This window comes from Nerophis ophidion, linkage group LG09, assembly GCF_033978795.1.
Source record: "Nerophis ophidion isolate RoL-2023_Sa linkage group LG09, RoL_Noph_v1.0, whole genome shotgun sequence".
Lineage (NCBI taxonomy): Eukaryota > Metazoa > Chordata > Actinopteri > Syngnathiformes > Syngnathidae > Nerophis > Nerophis ophidion.
In genome coordinates, this window is record NC_084619.1 from 18,941,724 (window position 1) to 18,967,145 (window position 25,422).

General features: G+C 40.0%; 1 protein-coding gene across 5 annotated transcripts in view; it reads right to left on the bottom strand.

The window, feature by feature from the left end:
• mertka (c-mer proto-oncogene tyrosine kinase a) overlaps window positions 1–25,422 on the bottom strand; it is a 54,959-nt gene that overhangs the window by 8,493 nt on the left and 21,044 nt on the right. For all 5 annotated transcript variants that reach the window (XM_061910487.1, XM_061910489.1, XM_061910490.1 and 2 more), the window contains 6 exons: window positions 18,819–18,905; window positions 15,313–15,428; window positions 15,052–15,241; window positions 12,903–13,048; window positions 2,816–2,951; window positions 407–557 (listed from right to left, as the gene is read on the bottom strand). In XM_061910487.1, coding sequence (XP_061766471.1) covers window positions 407–557; window positions 2,816–2,951; window positions 12,903–13,048; window positions 15,052–15,241; window positions 15,313–15,428; window positions 18,819–18,905 — 826 coding nt within the window. The remainder of the gene's footprint in view (window positions 1–406; window positions 558–2,815; window positions 2,952–12,902; window positions 13,049–15,051; window positions 15,242–15,312; window positions 15,429–18,818; window positions 18,906–25,422) is intronic.

Here is a 25,422-nt window from a genome sequence, read left to right on the forward strand (position 1 = left end):
ATGGAGTCCAAGACATTGAGGTCTTCACTGTATCCCTGGCTAAGGGGCAGTCAGGTAGTAGGCCTTTGCCAAGGGCCACTTGGGGTAACAGTAGTAAAAGGGTTAACCTCCTAGAGCCCCAAGACCCCATAGAAGAGCCTCCACTGCCGGATGCATTTTAACGTCATGCCCAGGACCTATCCATAATACGCAGATAGGGAGAAGTTTTTATTTACATGATGAGTCAGGTGTGTGACCGCGGCAGAGGCTCTGCCGAACCCCTGAGGCCTACTCACCGAAACCCCTAGGTTCGATCGAACCCAGGTTAAGAACCATTGCATTAGAGTTATTTCACAGATAAGGTCGTCAAATTTAGAGAAAGAGTTGCTGATTAAATCGACTTCAGAGTGTTAAGGTTTCAGCATACCCAAGCCAAGAGTCTGATGTCCTGTTGTGTACACAGATAGCCCCCCAGAGGACCAGCATCAAAAGACAGACTCCACACACCACACCCAGAACTACACTGACAGAGTCTGGAATCTTGGTGCCAGGGCTGGAGGATGGCGAGGGACCCGATTCTGAGAAGAGAAAAAACGGAAAAAAACAAAACATAAACACATTAGTTTTAAAGAAAAAAAACTATTTAACATGTCCTTATCTCACATGACATTTGTTATTAGTTCCTTGCACTTTGTATTATTTCCTGCCCAGCGGTTATATTTTTCGATCTAGTTCCTGTTTGCCTCCATTTGCCAACACACCTCTGGTCTGAGCGCTGGCTCCCTCAACAGTCCCATATTGGCAAATCAGGAAACACCTGTCCCTGGTTGCCAATCAGGATACTTCTTATGCCAGCCCTGTCAACTGGATGGAGCTCGATCACTTGTCTGTCCCTGTTGCAGATCTATGTTTTTGTGTTACCTGCATTTCCCTAATAAAAATGACTTGTTTTCTGCACTTCGCCTGTCGTCTCTGCATCCAGACAAACACCAAAACGTAACAGAAAAGCTAAATATAATGTTTTATAAAATATCACAGCCAAAAAAATATACAGTGAACTAGGGTTGTACGGTATACCGGTATTAGTTTAATACCGCGATACTAATGAATCATATTCGGTACTATACCGCGTCTGAAAAGTACCTGTCCACCACCTCCCCGTCGTCGTCATGTCATTGCTGGTTTACGAGCAGACGAGCATGTTCGGTAGCGCACAATCACGGAGTACTTACAGACACAGTGTGTAGACAGAAAAGGGAGAACGGACGCATTTTGGCTTAAAAACTAAACAAAGGTGAAGTTATAACACTAAAACGGCCACCGGAAGAGGTGCTTTAAGACATGGATATCTCGCGGATAATGTTTTAGCTTCTTCTAAATCACTAATCCTCGCCTCCATGGTGACAAATAGTGTACATTTCTCACAAGTATCATCCCTGCAGGACGAGGAATAGCAAAATATGCTTCGTTACACACTGTAGCTCACCAATGTCAAAATGTAAAGAAATACCATGGGTGAGTCTACACCTAACATCTATTGTAATGATACCAAGTACAGGAGCGTATCTAGTCCATTCTACTATGATTACCTCGATATGTTTTGGCATCACAACATCTTTCGTTTTTTTTAAAATGTATATTGTTTTTAATATATCGAATACGTTCCTGGACACATGAGTACTTTGAATATGACCAATGTATGATCCTGTTACTACTTGGTATTGGATTGATACCCAAATTTGTGGTATCATCCAAAACTAATGTAAAGCATCCAAACAACAGAAGAATAAATGACTATTACATTTTAACAGAAGTGTAGACAGAACATGCTAAAAGAGAAAGTATGCAGCTATTAACAGTAAATTAACAAGTAGATTGATAATTTATTTTCTACCACTTGTTCTTAATAAGTTTGACAAAATAATAGAATGGGAAATGACAAAATATGTTACTGCATGTTAGCAGACTAAATTAAGAGCCTTTGTTTTCTTGGTTATTACTAAAGAACACATTATCTTGTATGTTCACTATTTTATATTCAAGGACAAACTTGCAATAAGAAACATATGTTTAATGTACTGTAAGATATTTTGTTAAAATAAAGCCAATAATGCAATGTTTTTGTGGTCCCCCTTATTTAGAAAAGTATCGAAAAGAACCGAGAAGTATCTAAATAATTTTGGTACTAGTACCAAAATATTGGCCTCGGGACAACACTACAATGAATATATATCAGAACCTGAATTTGCATGGAATAATTATGTAATTAATCAATACCTTAAAAGATCATCATCAAACCTTTATTATCTCTACTGACTATTTTGTCATAGAAGTGTAAAAATAACCACTATATATTGAATAAACATCGTTGCAAATACAGTGAAGGACATTTTAAAATACATTTTTGATGGTAATAGCCATGTTGTACTGAGCAGCCAGTGCTGAGGTGTTTATACTGGTTTTAGACACGTGCAAAGTTTAACTTGTGCCTCGATCGATATCTTAACTCTTTACCATCACTGCTAACCTTTTGTGGTGGTGTCACAGACCAGAAAAAATAATTACAAACTGTGCAACTACAGCAGAAAGACAATTCAGATGTTTCACTGTATTTAAATGGGACCTATGATGGTTTTCATTTTTTCTGATTTATAAATGTTGGACACTCATGTTTCACAATGCCAAAGCATCAAATTATAAAGGTTCATGTATTTGGCCGTGAGTTTGGATGCAGTTTTGGATGCCTCTGAACGCTGTCATAGGTCCCCTTTAAGGTACAAATCAACATTGGTCAAGTTCATCAAATAGGAGGAACTAAGTCACGAGATGAGCTTACTGTCCTCTGGCACAAACAACCAGACTCGTGGGCTGACCATGCCGCTCCCTGCACGAGTGCATGCAGCCACCTCCACGCTGTACGTGGTGTTGAAGTCCTGCACCGCTATAAAGGCCATGTTGGTATAGCTGTGGACCTAAACAACACACACAACATGAATCACAGTGCAAAAACACTTATCTTTTCAAGGTTAATCATTGCACATTTAGAGATAACAACCGAGAGAGAAATAAGGTCACTGGCTTGAGGTAGTGTTCATGTTTTAATAGGCCATGAAGTGAAACATCAGCATGTCTGAGAAATTCTCTCATGACATCTCATAGCCAGCTTGAACCGCTAAAGCACTTGTCATGACCTTGTAATGATGGCCCCTTCCTCTTTTTCTCTGCATGCATTATTTTGACTAAAACTCCAAAAAAAACTCCCTTTAAGTAAATACTTATTTACAGAAAGAAACATTTCCTCCCCCCCAAAAAAACAAAGAAACTGCATGCAACTGCAATTAGGAATAATGCAACTAAAAAGAAAACAAAATGGAATGGAAGTGAGCATGTGACGGAAAATAACCTTGTATTTCACAAGAGTGGATGGAAGGATCAGCGGTTCCTCTGTTCCCAATATGCTGACAGTCGTAACTGAACCCATGATTAACACGATATGTCATGTCTGTGGCACCAAACAGGGCATGTGCTAACAAAGCTGTATACAAAACTCAAAACCAGTGAAGTCGGCATGTTGTGTAAATTGTAAATAAAAACAGAAAAATATGATTGGCAAATCCTTTTCAACCTATATTAAATTGAATAGACTGCTAAGACAAGATATATTTAACCTTCAAACTGGAAAACTTTGTTATTTTTTGCAAATATTAGCTTATTTGGAATTTGATGCCTGCAACATGTTTCAAAAAAGCTGGCACAAGTGGCAAAAAGACTGAGAAAGTTGAGGAATGCTCATCAAACACTTATTTGGAACATCCCACAGGTGAACAGGCTAATTGGGAACAGGTGAATGCCAAGATAGGGTATAAAAGCATCTTCCGTAAAATGCTCAGTCATTTACAAATAAGGACGGGGCATGGGTCACCACTTTGTGAACAAATGCGTGAGCAAATTGTCAAACGTTTTAAGAACAACATTTCTCAACGAGCTATTGCAAGGAATTTAGGGATTTCCCCATCTACCGTCCGTAATACAGTGTATCATCAAAAGGTTAAGAGAATCTGGAGAAATCACTGCACGTAAGCGGTTAGGCCCGTTACCTTCGATCACTCAGGCTGTACTCCATCAAAGAACAACATCAGTGTGTAACGGATATCACCACATGGGCTCAGGAACACTTCAGAAAACCACTGTCAGTAATTACAGTTTGTCGCTACATCTGTAAGTGCAAGTTAAAACTCTACTATGCAAAGCAAAAGCCATTTATCAACAACACCCAGAAATGCTGCCGGCTTTGCTGGGCCCAAACTCATCTAAGATGGACTGATGCAAAGTGGAAAAGTGTTCTGTGGTCTGACGAGTCCAATACCAATACTGTTGAACAACTTAAGCTGTAAATCAAAAAAGAACGGGAAATAATTCCACCTGAAAAGCTTGAAAAATGGTCTCTTCAGTTCCCAAATGTTTACTGAGTGTTGTTAAAAAGAAAGGCCATGTAACACTGTGGTAAAAATGCCCCTGCACCAACTTTTTTGCAATGTATTGCTGCCACTAGATTCTAAGTTAATGATTATTTGCCCCAAAAAAATTAGGTTTCTCAGTTCCAACAATAAATATCTTGTCTTTGCCATCTATTCAATTGAATTTAAGTTGAAAAGGATTTGCAAATCATTTTATTCGGTTTTTATTTACAGATTACACAAAGTGCCAACTTCACTGGTTTTGGGTTTTGTATATTGCAGTATGATTTTCAACTAACACTTTTCAGTAGGGTTTACAATTTATGCCAACTGCTTATTTTTTTAAAAGCAATCCACACTTTTATTACATCAAGCCCTGACTACTGAAATTCACTTTGTATTGGGCTTGACCAGTCCTCCCTTCACTGCCTCCATGGGGGTGCAGAATGCAGCAGCCCCATCTGTTGACAGGAACCAAAAGCTAGGAGCACCTAACCCCTGTGCTCTTGGTTCTCATCTCTCTATATATTGGCTCCCAGTCCATCTAATTATTGATTATAAAATGCAGTTTTTTATATTGGGGACCACTTGTCAGAGCTCCTGCAGCCTTACTCCCTCGGCAGGGCATTGAGGTTTGCAAACACACTGCACCTGCCTGTCCCTCGCTCCAGACTCCCCACTAGAGGACAGAGCCTTTTTTTGTGGTTGCCCCCAAATTATGGAACAATTTGCCTCTGCACATTAGGGCAACACAAATAATGCGTTGAAATCTTGCAAAAAAAAATCATCTATTTTCACTAGTATTCGACAAAAAACACCTTGATTTAGTCTAGTTTTACCTCTACAGTAATTGTATTACTGTATATTGTATTATTCACTGTTTTATTTATTTTACAAATTTTAATTGTCTTATGTGCGGGACTTTGGTCAACCTAGGTTAGTTAATGTGCTTTACTGTATGAAAAAAGTCTGACTTGACTTGAGTGATACCGCAGTTTACATATGCCCTACTTTTTGTACTGTTCGCCACCTTTTTTTGCACACCCTTTTGAACATCATGTCATACATTATAACATTGTGAATTATGTGAAGTGAATTATATTTATATAGCGCTTTTCTCAAGTGACTCAAAGCGCTTTACATAGAGAAACCCAATATCTAAGTTTAAACCAGTGTGGGGGGCACTGGGAGCAGGTGGGTAAAGTGTCTTGCCCAAGGACACAACGGCAGTGACTAGGATGGCTGAAGCGGGAATCGAACTTTCAACCCTCAAGTTGCTGGCACGGCCACTCTACCAACCGAGCTATACCGCCCCAAGCAAGTCTGTTTGCCCGAATACCATTCTGCAGGGATGAGTGCCCAAACAAAGAATCCTATGTGTTTTTAGTTTTTAAAAATGTAATACAAATGCCAAATAAAAAATCATTAGGCCAAAGGAAGTTTCAAGTGACAGTGCTTTGATAAAGAAGGTGAGGAACATTATTTAATTCAAAAAATAACTCGTTGCAAAGTAGTGAGGTGGCGTTTGTGGGGCCAACAAGAGTCTTCAGTAAAAAATAAAAGTGATGTTAAATGATCATTCATGTATTTTGTATTATTTTCTGCATGTAAAACTTTACTTATTCTCTATCTATATATGGCAGCAAGCCCTATAAGTAGAACATGCGCTGTGCATAGGGGCCTGTTTTGCATGAAAGAAGCGCATATAAAATGTCAATTAATGAATGACAGGGTGCTTTGTATGAATTTACCACAACCATATTCCTAGCTTCCCCCCACACCGTCATACTGGCTTCTGTGGGGCGGTATAGCTCTGTTGGTAGAGCGGCCGCGCCAGCAACTTGAGGGTTGCAGGTTCAATCCCCGCTTCCGCCATCCTAGTCACTGCCGTTGTGTCCTTGGGCAAGACACTTTACCCACCTGCTCCTGGTGCCACCCACACTGGTTTAAATGTAAAAATTAGATATTGGGTTTCACTATGTAAAGCGCTTTGAGTCATTAGAGAAAAAGCGCTATAGAAATATAATTCACTTCACTTCACAGCATTTGTCCTTATTTCGTAAGCCAGAGGTCCTGGGTCTGCATGCTGATGACAGTTAATGTAAGAAAGTTATTAAATGTATGTTTTGATGATGTTAACATTTTTATTTTGCACAAAAAAAAAAAAAAAATTGAACAATGTGTTCCCATGAACAAAACACATTCAGCAAATTGAAATCTAGTTTGATTGAAAAATTATGAAAATATATTAATAGTTAAAAAAAAATTGTGGACATTTTATGGACAGGGTCTGCATCTTCAAATAAAATTCTGCTTAGGACCCGACATTAGCTTGGGGTGGCCCGGTTTTTGGTGTGCGGAGCAAATAGGTTGATTGGCAACACTAAATTGGCCCTAGAGTGTGAATGTGAGTGTGAATATTGTCTGTCTATCTGTGTTGGCCCTCTGATGAGGTGGCGACTTGTCCAGAGTGTACGCCGCCTTCCGCCAGAATGCAGCTGAGATAGGCTCCAACACCCCCGCGACCCGAACAGGACTAGCAGTAGAAAATGGATGGATAGATGGATGGATGTATCTGTAAAGTATACACTTTTTCCAAATTTTTTTATGTTAGTCTTATTCCAAAATGGAATTAATTAATTGTTGTCGTTTTGACACGCACAACCCCATGATTATAATGAAAAGTTCCATCCATCTTGTCCCTTTTTGGAGTCGCGGGGGGCGCTGAAGCCTATCTCAGCTGCATTCGGACGGAAGGTGGGGTACACCCTGGAAAAGTCGCCATCTCATCACAGGGCCTAATGAAAAGTTTATTTTTTTTATTTTTGAAAATGTATTAAAAATTAAAACAATCACATCTACATAAGTATTAACACATTGTGGGATCTTCCGAGGATGTTGTAGTCGTAATGATTTGTGCAGTCCTTTGAGACATTTGTGATTTGGGGCTATATAAATAAACATTGATTGATTGATTGATTATGCTCAATACTTTACCTTAAGCAGTAATTACAGCCTCAAGTGTTTTAAATACGATGTCACAAGGTTGGCACACCTATATTTGGGCATCTTCGCCCATTCCTTTTTGCAGCACCTCTCAAGCTCAATCAGGTTTGAGGGAAGCTTTGGTTTTCATCCAGGATTTCTCTGTACATTGCTGAATTTATCTTTACCTCTATCCTGACTAGTTTCCTAGTTCTTGCAGCTGAAAAACATCCCTACATGAGATGCTGCCACCACCATGTTTCACTTTAGCTTCACTGATGGTATTGGGCTGGTGATGAACGGTGCTTGTTCAATATTTGTCTCATCAGACCAGAGAATTTGGTATCTCATGTTCTGAGAGTCTTCCATGTGTATTTTGCCAAACTTTTAACAAAGAAATGGCTTCCGTCTGGCCACTATAACATACAGACCTGATTAGTGGAAGGTTCTCCTCTCTCCACAGAGGAATGCTGTAGCTCTGACAGAGTGACCATCAGGTTCTTGGTCACCTCCTTGACTAGACTATGATGAATGTAACAATGTACAGAGACATCCAGGATTGAAATCAACGCCAATCCAATCTGATGGAGCTTGAGAGGTGCGTTTCACATTGACGATATGGGGTATCATCAGTAATTTGACGACAAAAATTAATGTATTCCATTTTGGAATAAGGCTGTAGCATAACAAAATTGTAAACAAAGTGAAGAGGTATGAATACTTTTCGGCTGCACTGTACATTCATTATTTTTGGCAAAATTGCTTCGGTTTTCATACAATCAGTTCTTTTGGAACTTCAGTGATTCAGTAAGATCACAAACTGTGCATCAATGCAACCTATGCACACTCTTCCAGTAAGTGCTGGTATTTAACTCTTTTGTAAATACTGTTGTGACGTCAGCAACTAAGCGGAAAACACAAAGGAGATGAAAGCCTACAATACACATCCTGTTGTATTCATATTCCATTGACTCTGTGGTGACTCACGGCCACATGCCCAATGACGAAAAACACTGACAATTTTTTTTAACGCAATCAGCTTCCTTAACTTCCCCGCAGACAGGAAGATCAGGAAATACACCACTGTATTAGAAAGCACTTCTGCCACCGAAAACAAGCCATCGTGGAAAAGCAGATCATCGCTATAAGCAGGTTGATAACTGTGCGAGCCAGCATACAAAATTGATTGTTTGTTGACACTTCTGCAAAGATAAAAGTAGTTGACCGCTAACTCAGACATGGGTCTGATTTACTAAGAACCAAATAAGTGCTGAATATAGTGTACAATATAGTTACAGTATGTACAAACCCCGTTTCCATATGAGTTGGGAAATTGTGTTAGATGTAAATATAAACGGAATACAATGATTTGCAAATCCTTTTCAACCCATATTCGGTTGAATGCACTACAAAGATAAGATATTTGATGTTCAAACTCATAAACTTTATTTTTTTTTGCAAATAATAATTTAACTTAGAATTTCATGGCTGCAATACGTGCCAAAGTAGTTGGGAAAGGGCATGTTCACCACTGTGTTACATCACCTTTTCTTTAAACAACACTGAGGAAACTAATTGTTGAGGCTTTGAAAGTGGAATTCTTTACCATTCTTGTTTTATGTAGAACTTCAGTTGTTCAATAGTCCGGGGTCTACGCTGTTGTATTTTACACTTCATAATGCGCCACACATTTTCGATGGGAGACAGGTCTGGACTGCAGGCAGGCCAGGAAAGTACCCCCACTCTTTTACTACGAAGCCACGCTGTTGTAACACGAGGCATGGCATTCCATCCATCCATTTTCTACCGCTTATTCCTTTTGGGGTGGCGGGGGGCGCTGGTGCCTATTTCAGCTACAATCGGGCAGAAGGCAGAGTACACCCTGGACAAGTCGCCACCTCATCGCAGGGCCAACACAGATAGACAACATTCACACTCACATTCACAAACTAGGGCCAATTTAGTGTTGCCAATTTTCTTGCTGAAATAAACAGTGGCGTCCATGATAATGTTGCTTGGATGACAACATATGTTGCTCCAAAACCTGTGTGGACCATTCACCATTAATGGTGCCTTCACAGATGTGTAAGTTACCCATGCCTTGGGCACTAATGCACCCCCATACCATCACAGATGCTGGCTTTCGAACTTTGCGCCTATAACAATCCGGATGGTTATTTTCCTCTACGTTCCGGAGGACACCACGTCCACAGTTTCCAAATATAATTTGAAATGTGGAATCGTCAGATCACAGAACACTTTTCCACTTTGCATCAGTCCATCATAGATGACCCCGGTCCAGAGAAGCCGGCGGTGTTTCTGGGTATTGTAGATAAATGGGATTTGCTTTGCATAGCAGAGTTTTAACTTGCACTTACAGATGTAGCGACAAACTGTAGTTACTGACAGTGGTTTTATGAAGTGTTCCTGAGCCCATGTGGTGATATCCTTTACACACTGATGTCGGTTTTTGATGCAGTACCACCTGAGGTCTCAAAGGTCCGTAATATCATCGCTTACGTGCAGTGATTTCTCCAGATTCTCTGAACCTTTTGATGATTTTACGGACCGTAGATGGTAAAATCCCTAAATTACTTGCAATAGCTCGTTGAGAAATGTTGTTCTAAAGCTGTTCGACCATTTGCTTACAAATTGGTGACCCTCGCCCCATCCTTGTTTGTGGATTACTTAGCATTTCATGGAAGCTGCTTTTATACCCAATCATGGCACCCAACTGTTCCTAATTAGCCTGCACACCTGTGAGATGTTCCAAATAAGTGTTTTATGAGCATTCCTCAACTTTATCAGTATTTATTGCCACTTTTCCCAACTTCTTTGTCACATGTTGCTGGCATCAAATTCTAAAGTTAATGATTATTTGCAAACAAAAAAAATGTTTATCAGTTTGAACATCACATATGTTGTCTTTTGTAGCATATTCAACTGAATATGGGTTGAAAACGATTTGCAAATCATTGTATTCCCTTTATATTTACATCAAACACAATTTACCAACTCAAATGGAAACGGGGTTTGCATATCGGCTGTCGTAATGGAGACATTTATAGGACTATATGCTCCAACCTGTGGCAGTTCGTCATGTTGTTGACATGTAGCACACACATATAAAGTCTACCATCTCTTCTAAGCTATATTGAAGCGCGATCTGGACAACAGAACCTTCTTTTTAGTACGCTGAAAGTGCGCCCCGGGGCACGCTGTGGTGTTGTGATGCTGTGCCTGGATGCATATTGCAAGACATTTCTTCATACAGGAATTATATTATTTTCTATATCAAAAAAACTTTTGCCATTAAAAAAAAACACCAACAGACAACAAAAACAATCAACTATGTTTTTTTTAATCATCCCTTTAAGTCATACAGTAGATATAAAATTATAAATTGATATTGCTGTATAGATGATGTGTGTAATATATATATTTTTGTGTAACTATGTCAGTTTGAACACCCATTTAGACATGCTAAATATAGGCGCAAAACAGTTTTAGTCTTGATAATTCATATTGCGAGTAGTAAATTATTATATTTGCATATTCTTTGCCCAGTGTTGTGGGTGTTCTAATAATCAGCATATATTTTGCATATACATGCAGTGCAATCCATTTAGCGTTTCTGTTTTGCTCGTTTAAGAGACACAATTCTTTGCGCACAAGCTTGAGCTTTGAGTGCGTTATGAAGTTTGTACATTTTTTTCAACACGCAAACCTTTAGTAGATCAGTCTCATTTTAGTCATATTATTAGTCATCCTTTGTTATTGTTATTTGGGAAAGGTATCATATTAGTAAAGACATGCTGGCTTATTCACCCTGAATAATACAATAGCTAGAATAAATAACTAATAGAATTAACGTAACCAATTCATACACATTGCCATCCATTATGTGCACAAATGTAGTGACAAAATGCATAACTAATAGAGATCAGCATTTAACTACATTTCCTTATTGTTCATGAGCAAAATTAACCAATCTTAAAGATAATATTATTGATGGTAAGGAATAATGTCCGCTCTGTTAATGTTCTGGACTTCTGTTTTAAATCCAGTGATCAGAACAATGCAGCCCGGAGGAGCCACTGCAACAATATAGTCAACTTTCCACTGCTGACAAAATGTTGTTCTTCTCGAGATATCAAACCAGTTACAACTGAATCAACACTGCCTCTGCTATGTGCAGCCAAAGTATTGCACTCGCGTATGCCTTACAGCAGAGATATTCAATTAAATTGGAAGCCAAAGAGAATAAATGGATGGATGAATGTTTTGGGGGGCCACATTTACAGAAAGCCAAGGACCAGGGGGCTGTACTTCTCCCTTTACTTTAATTCTTATTTTCTATATTCCTGCAGAACCAGCATCCTCTACAGCAGTGGTTCTCAAATGGGGGTACGCATACCCCTGGGGGTACTTGAAGGTATGCCAAGGGGTACGTGAGATTTTTCAAAAATATTCTAAAAATAGCAACAATTCAAAAATCCTTTATAAATACATTTATTGAATAATACTTCTACCCTGCCTTCTGCCCAATTGTAGCTGAGAGAGGCACCAGCGCCCCCCGCGACCCCAAAGGGTATAAGGAAATGGATGGATGGATGGAATAATACTTCAACAAAATATGAATATAAGTTCATAAACTGTGAAAAGAAATACAACAGTGCAATATTCAGTGTTGACATTTAGATTTTTTATGGACATGTTCCATAAATATTGATGTTTTTTTTTTTCTTTTTTGTGATGAAATGTTTAGAATTAAGTTCATGAACCAGATGGATCTCTATTACAATCCCCAAAGAGGACACTTTAAGTTGATGATTAATTCTATGTGTAGAAATCATTGTTTATAATTAGACCACTTGTTTATTTTTCAACACGTTTTTAGTTATTTTTATATCTTTTTTTCCAAATAGTTCAAGCAAGACCACTACAACTGAGCAATATTTTGCAATCTTATACAATTTAATAAATCAGAAACTGATGACATAGTGCTGTATTTTACTTCTTTATCGCTTTTTTTCAACCAAAAATGCTTTGCTCTGATTAGGGGGTACTTGAATTAAAAAAATGTTGACAGGGGGTACGTCACTGAAAAAAGGTTGAAAACCACTGCTCTACAGCATGGTATATATTTGTTTTTGCTCTATTTATTTTGTCAAACCTACAGCTGCTTTTAACAACCTTCTGCAATAATCTAGTCAAAGATCATCTTATTGACAGCACTGTTTTTAAGAATTGCATTTTTTTTTACAGAATATGCATGCCACCAGTTGAATAGCCCAAATGAGGAAAAAAGACGCTCTAAAATGGAACCTTGAGGAACAATACTAGTGTTTATCAAAACTTAAAAATTATTAACTTTAACTTAATGTAATTTTACATTGCATGTATATGCTATAAGAACCAAAACTCTGAAACTAAGACAGAATAGAGCAACATAATCACCATAACCATTAAGTGACTCACCCTATTTACTTGCACTCCATGTCTGACAATAATGTCGTAACCTTGCAGGACTCCATTAATCTTATCATCCGGCGGGGGCTTCCACCGGATCACCAGCCACGACTCATTCAGCTGCACAGTCACATTGCGAGGATACACAGATGGCACTGTGAATATGACAGAAATTACAGGACATAATTATGCTACCACTATATTAGAACATGACAGCACAAAAGCAGCAAGTTTTATGGAAAGTGATCTATTAAAAAAAGAATGTCCTGTTCAAACTTTGATAACAGTTTGGTATGTAGTTCTTTCCGGGCTAAATATCCCCCACAGTGGCTCCAGGAAGGAAACTCTACCCTGTAGCAACTTTTTCAATGAGGCCATTCCTATTGTATCTTTAGGAAAAATGGAAGGAACGTACCAAAGGAGGGAATACTTCGAAGACCTCCTCAATCCCACCAACACGTCTTTCTTTGAGGAAGCGGTGCCTGGGGAATATGTAGTGGACTCTCCTATTTCTGGGGCTGAGGTCGCTGAGGTAGTTAAAAAGCTCCTCGGCGGCAAGGCCCCGGGGGTGGATGAGATCCGCCCGGAGTTCCTTAAGGCTCTGGATGCTGTGGGGCTGTCTTGGTTGACAAGACTCTGCAGCATCGCGTGGACATCGGGGGCGGTACCTCTGGATTGGCAGACCGGGGTGGTGGTCCCTCTCTTTAAGAAGGGGGACCGGAGGGTGTGTTCCAACTATCGTGGGATCACACTCCTCAGCCTTCCCGGTAAGGTTTATTCAGGTGTACTGGAGAGGAGGCTTCGCCGGATAGTCGAACCTCGGATTCAGGAGGAACAGTGTGGTTTTCGTCCTGGTCGTGGAACTGTGGACCAGCTCTATACTCTCGGCAGGGTTCTTGAGGGTGCATGGGAGTTTGCCCAACCAGTCTACATGTGCTTTGTGGACTTGGAGAAGGCATTCGACCGTGTCCCTCGGGAAGTCCTGTGGGGAGTGCTCAGAGAGTATGGGGTATCGGAATGTCTTATTGTGGCAGTCCGCTCCCTGTATGATCAGTGCCAGAGCTTGGTCCGCATTGCTGGCAGTAAGTCGGACACGTTTCCAGTGAAGGTTGGACTCCGCCAAGGCTGTCCTTTGTCACCGATTCTGTTCATAACTTTTATGGACAGAATTTCTAGGCGCAGCCAAGGCGTTGAGGGGTTCCGGTTTGGTGGCCACGGGATTAGGTCTCTGCTTTTTGCAGATGATGTAGTCCTGATGGCTTCATCTGGCCGGGATCTTCAGCTCTCACTGGATCGGTTCGCAGCCGAGTGTGAAGCGACCGGAATGAGAATCAGCACCTCCAAGTCCGAGTCCATGGTTCTCGCCCGGAAAAGGGTGGAGTGCCATCTCCGGGTTGGGGAGGAGACCCTGCCCCAAGTGGAGGAGTTCAAGTACCTAGGAGTCTTGTTCACGAGTGGGGGAAGAGTGGATCGTGAGATCGACAGGCGGATCGGTGCGGCGTCTTCAGTAATGCGGACGTTGTATCGATCCGTTGTGGTGAAGAAGGAGCTGAGCCGGAAGGCAAAGCTCTCAATTTACCGGTCGATCTACGTTCCCATCCTCACCTATGGTCATGAGCTTTGGGTCATGACCGAAAGGATAAGATCACGGGTACAAGCGGCCGAAATGAGTTTCCTCCGCCGGGTGGCGGGGCTCTCCCTTAGAGATAGGGTGAGAAGCTCTGCCATCCGGGAGGAGCTCAACGTAAAGCCGCTGCTCCTCCACATCGAGAGGAGCCAGATGAGGTGGTTCGGGCATCTGGTCAGGATGCCACCCGAACGCCTCCCTAGGGATGTGTTTAGGGCACGTCCAGCTGGTAGGAGGCCACGGGGAAGACCCAGGACACGTTGGGAAGACTATGTCTCCCGGCTGGCCTGGGAACGCCTCGGGATCCCCCGGGAAGAGCTAGACGAAGTGGCTGGAGATAGGGAAGTCTGGGCTTCCCTGCTTAGGCTGCTGCCCCCGCGACCCGACCTCGGATAAGCGGAAGATGATGGATGGATGGATGGATGGTACCAAAGACAGGACAGATATTTTAATGCATTCCAATTAACACATAGGATCTCTTGTATTTTTGTCAAGTGAAAGGACTTTAGTCGTAAATCAGTAGTCACACACCTCCCTCTGTCGTGTTACTCTGGATCCAGGGGGAAACTGGAGAAGCCCCCACGTCATTGCTGCAGGAAACGCTCATGTTGTAAGAAGTCATGGCTTGCAGGCCAGAGATTTCCCACTGGAACGGAGGCACGGTGGCATTGATGAACCTGGTGGTTGTCACTTCCCCTATCCTCCGGCTCACCTCCTTTACCTTGAATGGGAGAGGGAATGGGCAATTACTTATCTGCAGGCCAAAAAAACTTCAAACAATTTGACACTAACCCTGATATGGCACTTTGTTAACGGAGAAAAGCCATCATGTCCGGGTATCCATCTTAGTGTCAACTTACTGGAGTCCCTCGCTATCACAGTGATGTTAGACACAGGACTGGGAAGCACTACAAAACACGATAAGATCACAAAATACCTTGAGAGTAGAAATTGCGTGTGAATGCAGCAGCGGTCATTACATCACAACATATAATAGAAATTCTACAGTATTAACATGTTGCAAATCGCTGTAAGCAATATTTTACCCAACAAATATGCAGTAATGTTATTCACTTGATTTTGGCAATTGTGCCATTATGTTAATTGCTCATTTGTTAAGTAAACAGGCAATGAAACATGACGTAGCCTTCCTATTCGTGGGAAAAAAGCTTGTCGTCAATCAGTGAAAGCATTACAGGCTATTTGGTTGTAGAGGTAGATGGTAGGCCAACTTTGCTGTCGAGTGGCCAACTGACATCATGGCTTTGAAATTTCTACGCAGGCCTAGACTTGAACTTGGGCCGATAATCAATAAATAAATAAAGGGTTCCCTCTGTGCATCATTCACAGCACCTGAGCGCATTTATTCAAAAGCAGAATGCATAATAAGGCCGTCAGCGCCTGCAAGGCCTTCTCTGCTGGCCTAACATAAATTGTGATCAAAAATGAATAAAAGTTTTTTTTTTTTTTAATTTACTTTCACTAAATTTATTGAAGTTAAAGTTAAAGTACCAACGATAGTCACACACAGACAAGGTGTGGGGAAATTATCCTCTGCATTTGACCCATCCCCATATTCCCCTGGGAGGTGAGTGGAATAGTAAGCAGCAGTGGTGGCCGCACGTGGGAATAATTTTTGGCGATATATTATATATATATATATATATATATATATTAGGGCTGCGAATCTTTGGGTGTCCAACGATTTGATTCAATATCGATTCTTGGGGTCGCGATTCTATTATATATCGATTTTTTCGATTCAACGCGATTCTCGATTCAAAAACGATTTTTTTTCCCGATTTAAAAGGATCTCTGTTCATTCAATACATAGGATTTCAGCAGGCTCTACCCCAGTCTGCTGACATGCTAGCAGAGTAGTATATTTTTTTTAAAAAGCTTTTATAATTGAAAAGGACACTGTTTTATCAACTGATTGCAATAATGTAAATTTAATTTAACTATTAAACAAACCAAAAATATGACTTATTTTATTTTTGTGAAAACATTGGACACAGTGTGTTGTCAAGCTTATAAGATGCAATGCAAGTGTAAGCCACTGTGACACTATTGCTCTTTTTTTTTTAATTTTGATAAATGTCTAATGATAATGTCAATGAGGGATTTTTAATCACTGCTATGCTGAAATTATAACTAATATTGATACTGTTGTTGATAATAGTCGTTTTTGTTTCACTACTTTGGTTTGTTCTGTGCCGTGTTTGTGTCTCCTTTCAATTCCTCTGTTTATTGCAGTTGAGTGTTGCTGGGTCAGGTTTGGTTTTGGAATTGGATTGCATTGTTATGGTATCGCTCTGTATTGGTTTGTTGAATTTATAAAAAAAAATAATACAAAAAATCGATTAAAAAAAAAAAAAAGAGAACCGATTCTGAATCACACAACGAGAGAATCGCGATTCGTATTCAAATCAATTTTTTCCCACACCCCTAGTGTATGTATATATATATATATATATATATATATATATATATATATATACACACACACACACACACACACACACAGTGGGGCAAAAAAGTATTTAGTCAGCCACCGATTGTGCAAGTTCTCCAATTTTCATCATAGGTACACTTCAACTGTGAGAGACAGAATGTGAATGCTTCACAGTAAGTATGGTGCTCTTGGGATGCAACTCAGTATTCTTCTTCCTCCGGCGGTATGGCTCGGTTGGTAGAGTGGCTCGGTTGGTAGAGCGGCCGTGCCAGCAACTTGAGGGTTGCAGGTTCGATTCCCGCTTCCGCCATCCTAGTCACTGCCGTTGTGTCCTTGGGCAAGACACTTTACCAACGTGCTCCCAGTGCCACCCACACTGGTTTAAATGTAACTTAGATATTGGGTTTCACTATGTAAAGCGCATTGAGTAACTAGAGAAAAGCGCTATATAAATATAAATCACTTCACTTCATTTCACTCCAAACATGACGAGTTGAGTTTATACCAAAATGGATACATGGATGATACTGCAGAGGATTGGGAGAATGTCATGTGGTCAGATAAAACCAAAATATAACTTTTTGGTATAAACTTTACTCAACCCGTTGTTTTTGGAGGAAGAAGAATACTGAGTTGCATCCCAAGAACACCATATCTACTGTGAAGCATGGGAGTGGAAACATCATGCTTTGGGGCTGTTTTTCTGCTAAGGAGACAGGACGGTTGATCCGTGTTAAGGAAAGAATGGATGGGGTCATGTATCGTGAGATTTTGAGTCAAAACCTCCTTCCATCAGTGAGAGCTTTGAATGGTTAACCAAATACTTGTTTTCCACCATGATTTACAAATAAATTATTTAAAATTCCTACAATGTGAATTCCTGGATTTTTTTTTCACATTCTGTCTCTCACAGTTGAAGTGTACCTATGATGAAAATTACAGACCTCTGTCATCATTTTAAAAGTGGGAGAACTTGCACAATCGGTGGCTGACTAAATACTTTTTTGCCCCACTGTATATATATACACATACATATACATACATGTATGTATGTATGTATGTATGTATGTATGTATGTATGTATGATATATATATATATATATATATATATATATATATATATATATATATATATATATATGTAGGTGTGGGAAAAATCACAAGACTACTTCATCTCTACAGAACTGTTTCATGAGGGGTTCCCTCAATCATCAGGAGAAGTCTCCTGATGATTGAGGGAACCCCCCTCATGAAACAGTTCTGTAGAGATGAAGTAGTCTTGTGATTTTTCCCACACCTACATATTGCGCTCTATCACGGTATCAAGCACTATTCTCTGGATAATCCAATCAAGACACCATAATATTGCTCATAATACATGCAGCGAGTCATGCTTGTTATTACAAATACATACACTGTCGAGCTGGCTGTATACAAACAAAACATTAAATGTAGTATAATACTTTACATATACTGTAATATGATTATTTGTGTTATTCGTTCAGGACAGATTGGTTTCCTTTGGGATTGGATTGGTTCATTACAAACTCAAAAGCTAACACAGAAGTCTCTCATAATGATTGTGAGCGATAGGCACATTTCCAAAAAACGTGCAGATCCCTTTAAATAAATTCAACTTCTGTACATGAGTTTGTATACTGTAACTGTACTGAGGTATTTAAATGTTTTTATTTTGAAGATTCATTGCAAACTATTCCAGAATTCATACACTTTGCAAATACACATATTTCAAAATGTGGGTTTATTAATATTGTGTGCTACTGAATAGCTAGGTTTCATAATAACGGCACTGTATATTATTTTAATCAAACAGGTTTATTACCTTTAATGTTGATGTTTGCTTCTCTGGATGTACTGACTCCCTTTGAGTTGTAGGCTTCACAGCTGAACTGAGTGTACGTGTTCACACCTGCATTGGACAAATTGAACAGGATTAGTCAATAATGTCAGTTCCAAGCTCAGCACGGTAGGGATATTCAAATCAATTGTTTTGGGAGACACATTTCCAGAAACCTAAGGACCATGAGCGAGGCTGAACTTCTCCCTTCACTATTAGTCATATTTTATACATTCCGGGGAACCAGCGTCCCTTACAGTCGACATTTGATTGAAAATGTGAGTCTCTCACAGGTTTTTTCAATTGAACTTGTGGGTCACCAGTTGAACAGCCCAAATTATGAAAAAGAGAGGCCCTAAAATGGAACCCTAAGAAACACAACTTGTACAAATAAAGACGAACAAATGACTACCGTTTGTTACATAAATCACTTTACGAAAAATAATTGTAACCGCAAAAAAGAAGAGAACTTAAAGGGGTGCCTTGAGGAGCACCTCAGTTATGTAAATCCCAAGTTTGGATCCATGTGGTCTATCTCTGCTCGCAATGTTAAAATGTCAATGCGAGAATCTGCCAATTTGCCAAGTTCCTCTACACCAGGGGTGTGAAACGTATGGCCCGCGGGCCGGATCAGGCCCGCAAACAGGTTTTATCTGCTAAGTATAAAAATTAGCAGAAATTTTTGAACGAAAGAAACTGCTGTTCTAAATATGTCCAGTAGATGTCGCAATTGCAAATATTTGTATCTTTGTAGATTATGCTACATATGACCACATGATGCTAGTGCACCAGTCGAGGAAAATGAGCAAACAACATAAATAACATCCTGTAATTAGATTTTTTTTTTTTACCTTGATAGTTTGAAAATGAAAACCACTGAGTTGAATGGTGAACATTATCACATAATTTATTCAGAAAGTATAAATAACGACAAGTAAAGATAAAATATTATCAACCGGATCATGTAAGTGTAAAAAAAAAAAAATCCAACAACGTTGTGATGTGTACATTTTCAGAATGTGCTTGTTCTATTTTTAAACAAAGAAAACAATCTGAAGCTGTCTTTATTTTTAAGTTATCCTGCCGTTATTTTACCAGTCCGGCCCCCTCGGGAGTAGATTTTTCTTCATGAGACCCCCCCATCTAAAATGAGTTTGACACCCCTTCTCTACACAACAGGAGGACTCTAGTAGTTTTAGAAATGTACTGCAAACATTTTTGTCTCCCAACTTTTTAACTGACCCGGATTTGGCCCGCGGACCACCAGTTAAGAATTCCTTCAGTAGGGGCTAAGTATTTTTTGGAAAACACAAATATAACAATATCTGAAACTGTAACAACAACTGAAATAGTGAGCCTTCAGTTTAACAGTCCCTATGATAAAAAAAGAGAAGACTTAAAATGGAACCCTTAGGAACACTACTACTATAACTAAAGGAGTTGAACAAATGACTACTGACAGCTTCTGAAATAAACACGCAATAACACATCTTCCATCCATTTTCTACCGCTTGTCCCTCTCGCCTTAGTTTACACTACAAATAAAACATGTGACTGCCAAAAAGGAGAGTATTCAAAGGGGTGCCTTAAGGACGACCTCAGTTATGTAAATCACAAGTTTGGGTCCCAGTGTTCTATGTTTACGAGCAAGGTTAAAATGTCACTGCAAAGTTTTGGCAATATCTTTACAATTTTTCTACACTAGTGATTCTCAAACTGGTGGGCTCCATTTAGTGGTGGCCCAAAAAAATCACTTGATTAAAGTACAGTGTTTTATTTTCCTATATTCAAACACAGGGTTAGGGTTCAAACTGTGTGTAATGTTAAGGTGGACAAAATATTAAATATATTTGTTAAATACCACCTCTGCCTTGTTTTAATGAACATGTAGGCCTACTACGCTACTGTATTTAAATGTTGGTCATTATGGTGGTGCTTGGAAAGCTAGGTATTTACTAAGGTGGTGCTTCGTGAAAAAAATTTGAGAACAACAAAAGGGCTCCAGTGTTTCTTGTCTAAGAATGTTTGTCTCCCATGTTTTGAACTGAACACAACCAGTTGAATATTCCTGCAGTAAAGGCTGAATATTTTAGGAAAACACATACACAACAACAGCCTCTTGGTTTATGACGGATTCATATCAGCTGTTAGAGGCATATACTTTCTGTCCGTCAAATTCATGACGTCACTAAAGGGGTTGGCTCAAGGGCAAGTGCCAGTCTACTTAGGGAGTAGACTGGCAGGTGTTGCTGAGTGGAGGCGCAACAGTTTTTGATTGTGCCAGGTAGTATTTGTTTGCGCCAGTGTATTTTCCGTTTTTGTTACAAAGTGAGTTCATTATTGTGACTTTATGATAATAAATATTTTGGTTAAACATGTACACAATTCTGGACATCAATTATTAGCCTGTTGCACACGTCTGAACTAGACTTATTTATATTCGGCCACCAGTAGCAGTAATTGTTTAGGACTTTACCGCTACATCAGCTTCACTTGAAGCATGAAATTGTGTTTTAACTGAAAAAATGGCACACTAAGGATGAATTTCTTCTTTGTTTCACGAAAAGGTTTTGGTCTTGAAATAGTCTATTGTCCGGGCTGATTGTCTTCCCAAAGCCACAACAAGCTATAGCCAGTTAGAAAAGAACTGGAACAAGTGTCCCTTTTGTGCTCTATTTCGGAAACCTTTCCACAATGCGAGGCACAACCCTGCTGAAGGAAAAGCACTGGGATGCTTTATTTATGTTTTTAAGAGTATCTTGACCCTTCACCAGTGTATAAACAGAGAACACTGACCACATCACATTTTTCTTCTTTTTACATCCAAGTGTCAAAGTCTGATGTGCAATAAACTCTTGACAATTCAGTGGAGACTTTGGGAGTACCATGCGAATACCTTCACACATTTCTCAGCAAGCTGTACAAATGCCCGGCTGCTGTTAAATTGCACAGCAAACAGATGTTGGAAGCAAAGTGGGAAGTGAGCAGGTTTGACTTGAGTCACAACAGGAACCACTTATTTTTGTCAAATGAGGGAAAAACAAAAGAGAAACTGAGATAATGATACAGGTATGTTTCCTGGGAAGAAAGTATGACGAGAAGATCTGTGCATTACAAACAGTATAACACATATACTGTATTTCTAAAATAGGACTCCCTACAAAAGACTTACAGAATTGGCAATATGCAAATAATATTTAATGCATGTTCTCCCCGTGACTGCGTGGGTTCCCTCCGGGTACTCGAGCTTCCTCCCACTTTCAAAGACATGCACCTGGGGATAGGTTGACTGAAAACACTATATTGTCCCGAGTGTGTAAATGTGAGTGTGAATGTTTTCTATCAGTGTTTGCCCTGCTACGAGGTGGAAAATTGTCCAGGGTGTACACCGCCTTCCGCCCGAGTGCAGCTGGCATAGGCTCCAGCACCCTTGCGACCCCGAGAGACACATACGGTAGAAAATGGATGCATAGAAAATATATAGTCATTCATCGCCACAACACTTTAAATCAGGGGTGCCCATTAGGTCGATCGTGAGCTACCGGTTGATCGTGGAGAATGTGTCAGTCCATCGCAAACCAAGCATTAAAAAAATAAACCTAAACATTTGTGATCATCAATTTTTACTACGACGTCACTTTCGTCACTTGATTGACATTCACGGCACCCAAGGGTTTTCTGAGATGACGCTGACTGCTGCGAGATCATAATTAAGAAAACATGACCGAGAGGAGGGCGAGAAACACTTTTTATTTCAACACTCTCGCGCCATACTTGTTGTCAAAACCCTAAAGACAGACTGCACAGTTGCTGTCTTCACAATAAAAGCCCTGCTTCGTCCTGCCTGCGCTAACAAAATAAGAGTCTCAGGTAGCTAGCGTGCACAAGATAGCAAGCTACGGAGTTTGCAGTCAATGTATTTCTTGCAAAATGTATAAAAACTAGTATGGAACCTGGACATATAAGATGCCAAAAACTAACCACTTCCATGTAGGATTGGACAGAAAGGAGTAATTTTTTTTCTCCTCCATTCGAAAATGTGGACGTTATCAGCACTATTGTCTGATTAAAATCAATGCAAGGCATCAGAATCAGGTAATACACCAACTTATATTCTTCTCTTCATGAAACAAAGGAATCTATATGTGTTAAACATGCTTGTGTTATCATTAAACACCTTTAACGTGTTAACTAAAACGACTCCTTCAGAAATAAATATAAATTATATATATATATATATATATATATATATATATATATATATATATATATATATATATACATATATATATATATATATATATATATATACATATATATATATATATATATGAATGAGGTAGATTCCTCCCACTTGGTCAATTGAAAAGTAGCTCGCCCGCAGAAAAAGTGTAGGCACGCCTGTTTTAAATATTGCGGCTTCACCACATTACATTTAAATTTTCACAAAATTCTTTAAGCATATTCTACATTTTTGTGGTCCTAAATTCAGCATTTTCAAGCATAAACATAATGGCTCATGAATAACTAAATAAACGAATCATATTTATACTGCAGTAGTATTGGCCACGAGAGGAGAACAAACCAATCAGAGCGCACTGTTCAGTATACTGGCCATTGATTGGTTCACCCTCAGGCAGTATTACTGTATTAAACTAAAAGAGTGTAAAGGTGACTTAAGGGTGTTATTGAAAGGGCACATGTTATGGAAAACAAGCTTTTCTTTTTTTTTTACTTGGTACCTGTTTTTGTGTGTTTGGGATCCTGAAAAATCCCGAAAGTTTGAAATCAATGGCATGGGGGATATATTTATAAAACAATCTTGCCTTCCTCCATACTTTGTCTTAAAAACCATTTGGAATTTGCCTAATTTGTGACGTTTTTTCCAAGTGTGACGTCAGCGGATATATCTATTTATTGTCGAGGTTTATCCAAGGATCTTTGCACGAGATCGCCACTGTAGTCCGACACCGTAGTCAATAAGTTCCTTCTTTTTCTCTATCCTCTTGTTGTGGAGCAGACTGGCTCGTACATGCACATGCATCCTCCGCTGTTGCCATTTCTAATACAAAATACCATATAGCTCAAATTTTATCTGTCAGTAGACTTCATATGTATTTATAAATGGTTGATTTAAATAGGCTAGTAACAAGTTTCGGCGACCTTGCTTCTGCAGCCTTCATCAGAGGTGTCACGTGATGTCAGCATGACGTTGTCTGTGACGTGTTATATGGATTGTTCCATCCCACCTGAAGTGGTGGGATGGCGGTGTCCCCTGGTGTGCGCCGGGTGTAGGGCGGGGCGCCCCCTGTCGTCTGGAGGTCTACCAAACGGCCGGAGGAAGCCCTGCAAGACTGTGTCCCAGGATAGTTGATATGCTCCTTTGTCCCTGTTGACACAGTCTTGCAGGGCCGCTCCCGGCCGTTTGGTAGATCTCCAGACGACAGGGGGCGCCCCGCCCTACCTGCGGCGCACACCCGGGGACACCGCCATCCCACCACTTCATGTGGGATGGAACAATCCATATAACACGTCACGTGACACCTCCTATGAAGGCTGCAGAAGCAAGGTAGCCAAAACTTGTCAGGTACAAAACTTTACCTTTCTCAAAGTGCAATTGCAAGAAATTTACGGATTTCAACATCTTCGGTCCATAATATCATCAAAAGGTTCAGAGAATCTGGAGCAATCACTCCATGTAAGCGGCATGGCTGGAAACCAACATTGAATGATCGTGACCTTCGATCCCTCAGACGGCACTGTATCAAAAACCGACATCAATCTCTAAAGGATATCACCACATGGGCTCAGGACCACTTCAGAAAACCACTGTCACTAAATACAGATCGTCGCTACATCTGTAAGTGCAAGTTAAAGCTCTACTATGCAAAGCGAAAGTCATTTATCAACAACATCCAGAAACGCCGCAGGCTTCTCTGGGCCCGAGATCATCTAAGATGGACTGATGCAAAGTGGAAAAGTGTTCTGTGATCTGATGAATCCACATTTCAAATTGTTTTTGGAAATATTCGACATCGTGTCATCCGGGGAAGCGAACCATCCAGACTGTTATCGACGCAAAGTTCAAAAGCCTGGATTTGTGATGGTATGGGGTTGCCTTAGTGCCCAAGGCATGGGTAACTTACACATCTATGAAGGCACCATTAATGCTAAAAGGTACATACAGGTTTTGGAACAATATAAGCTGCCTTCTAAGCGCCGTCTTTTTCATGGACGCCCCTGCTTATTTCAGCAAGACAATGCCAAGCCACATTAGGCAACATGTTAAAACAGCGTGGCTTCGTAAAAAAAGAGTGCGGGTACTTTCCTGGCGAGCCTGCAGTCCAGACCTGTCTCCCATCGAAAATGTGTGGGGCATTATGAAGCGTAAAATACGACAGCGCAGACCCCGGGCTGTTGAACGACTGAAGCTTTACATAAAACAAGAATGGGAAATAATTCCACTTTCAAAGCTTCAACAATTAGTTTCCTGAGTTCCCAAACGTTTATTGAGTGTTGTTAAAAGAAAAGGTGATGTAACACAGTGGTGAACATGCCCTTTCCCAATTACTTTGGCACATGATGCAGC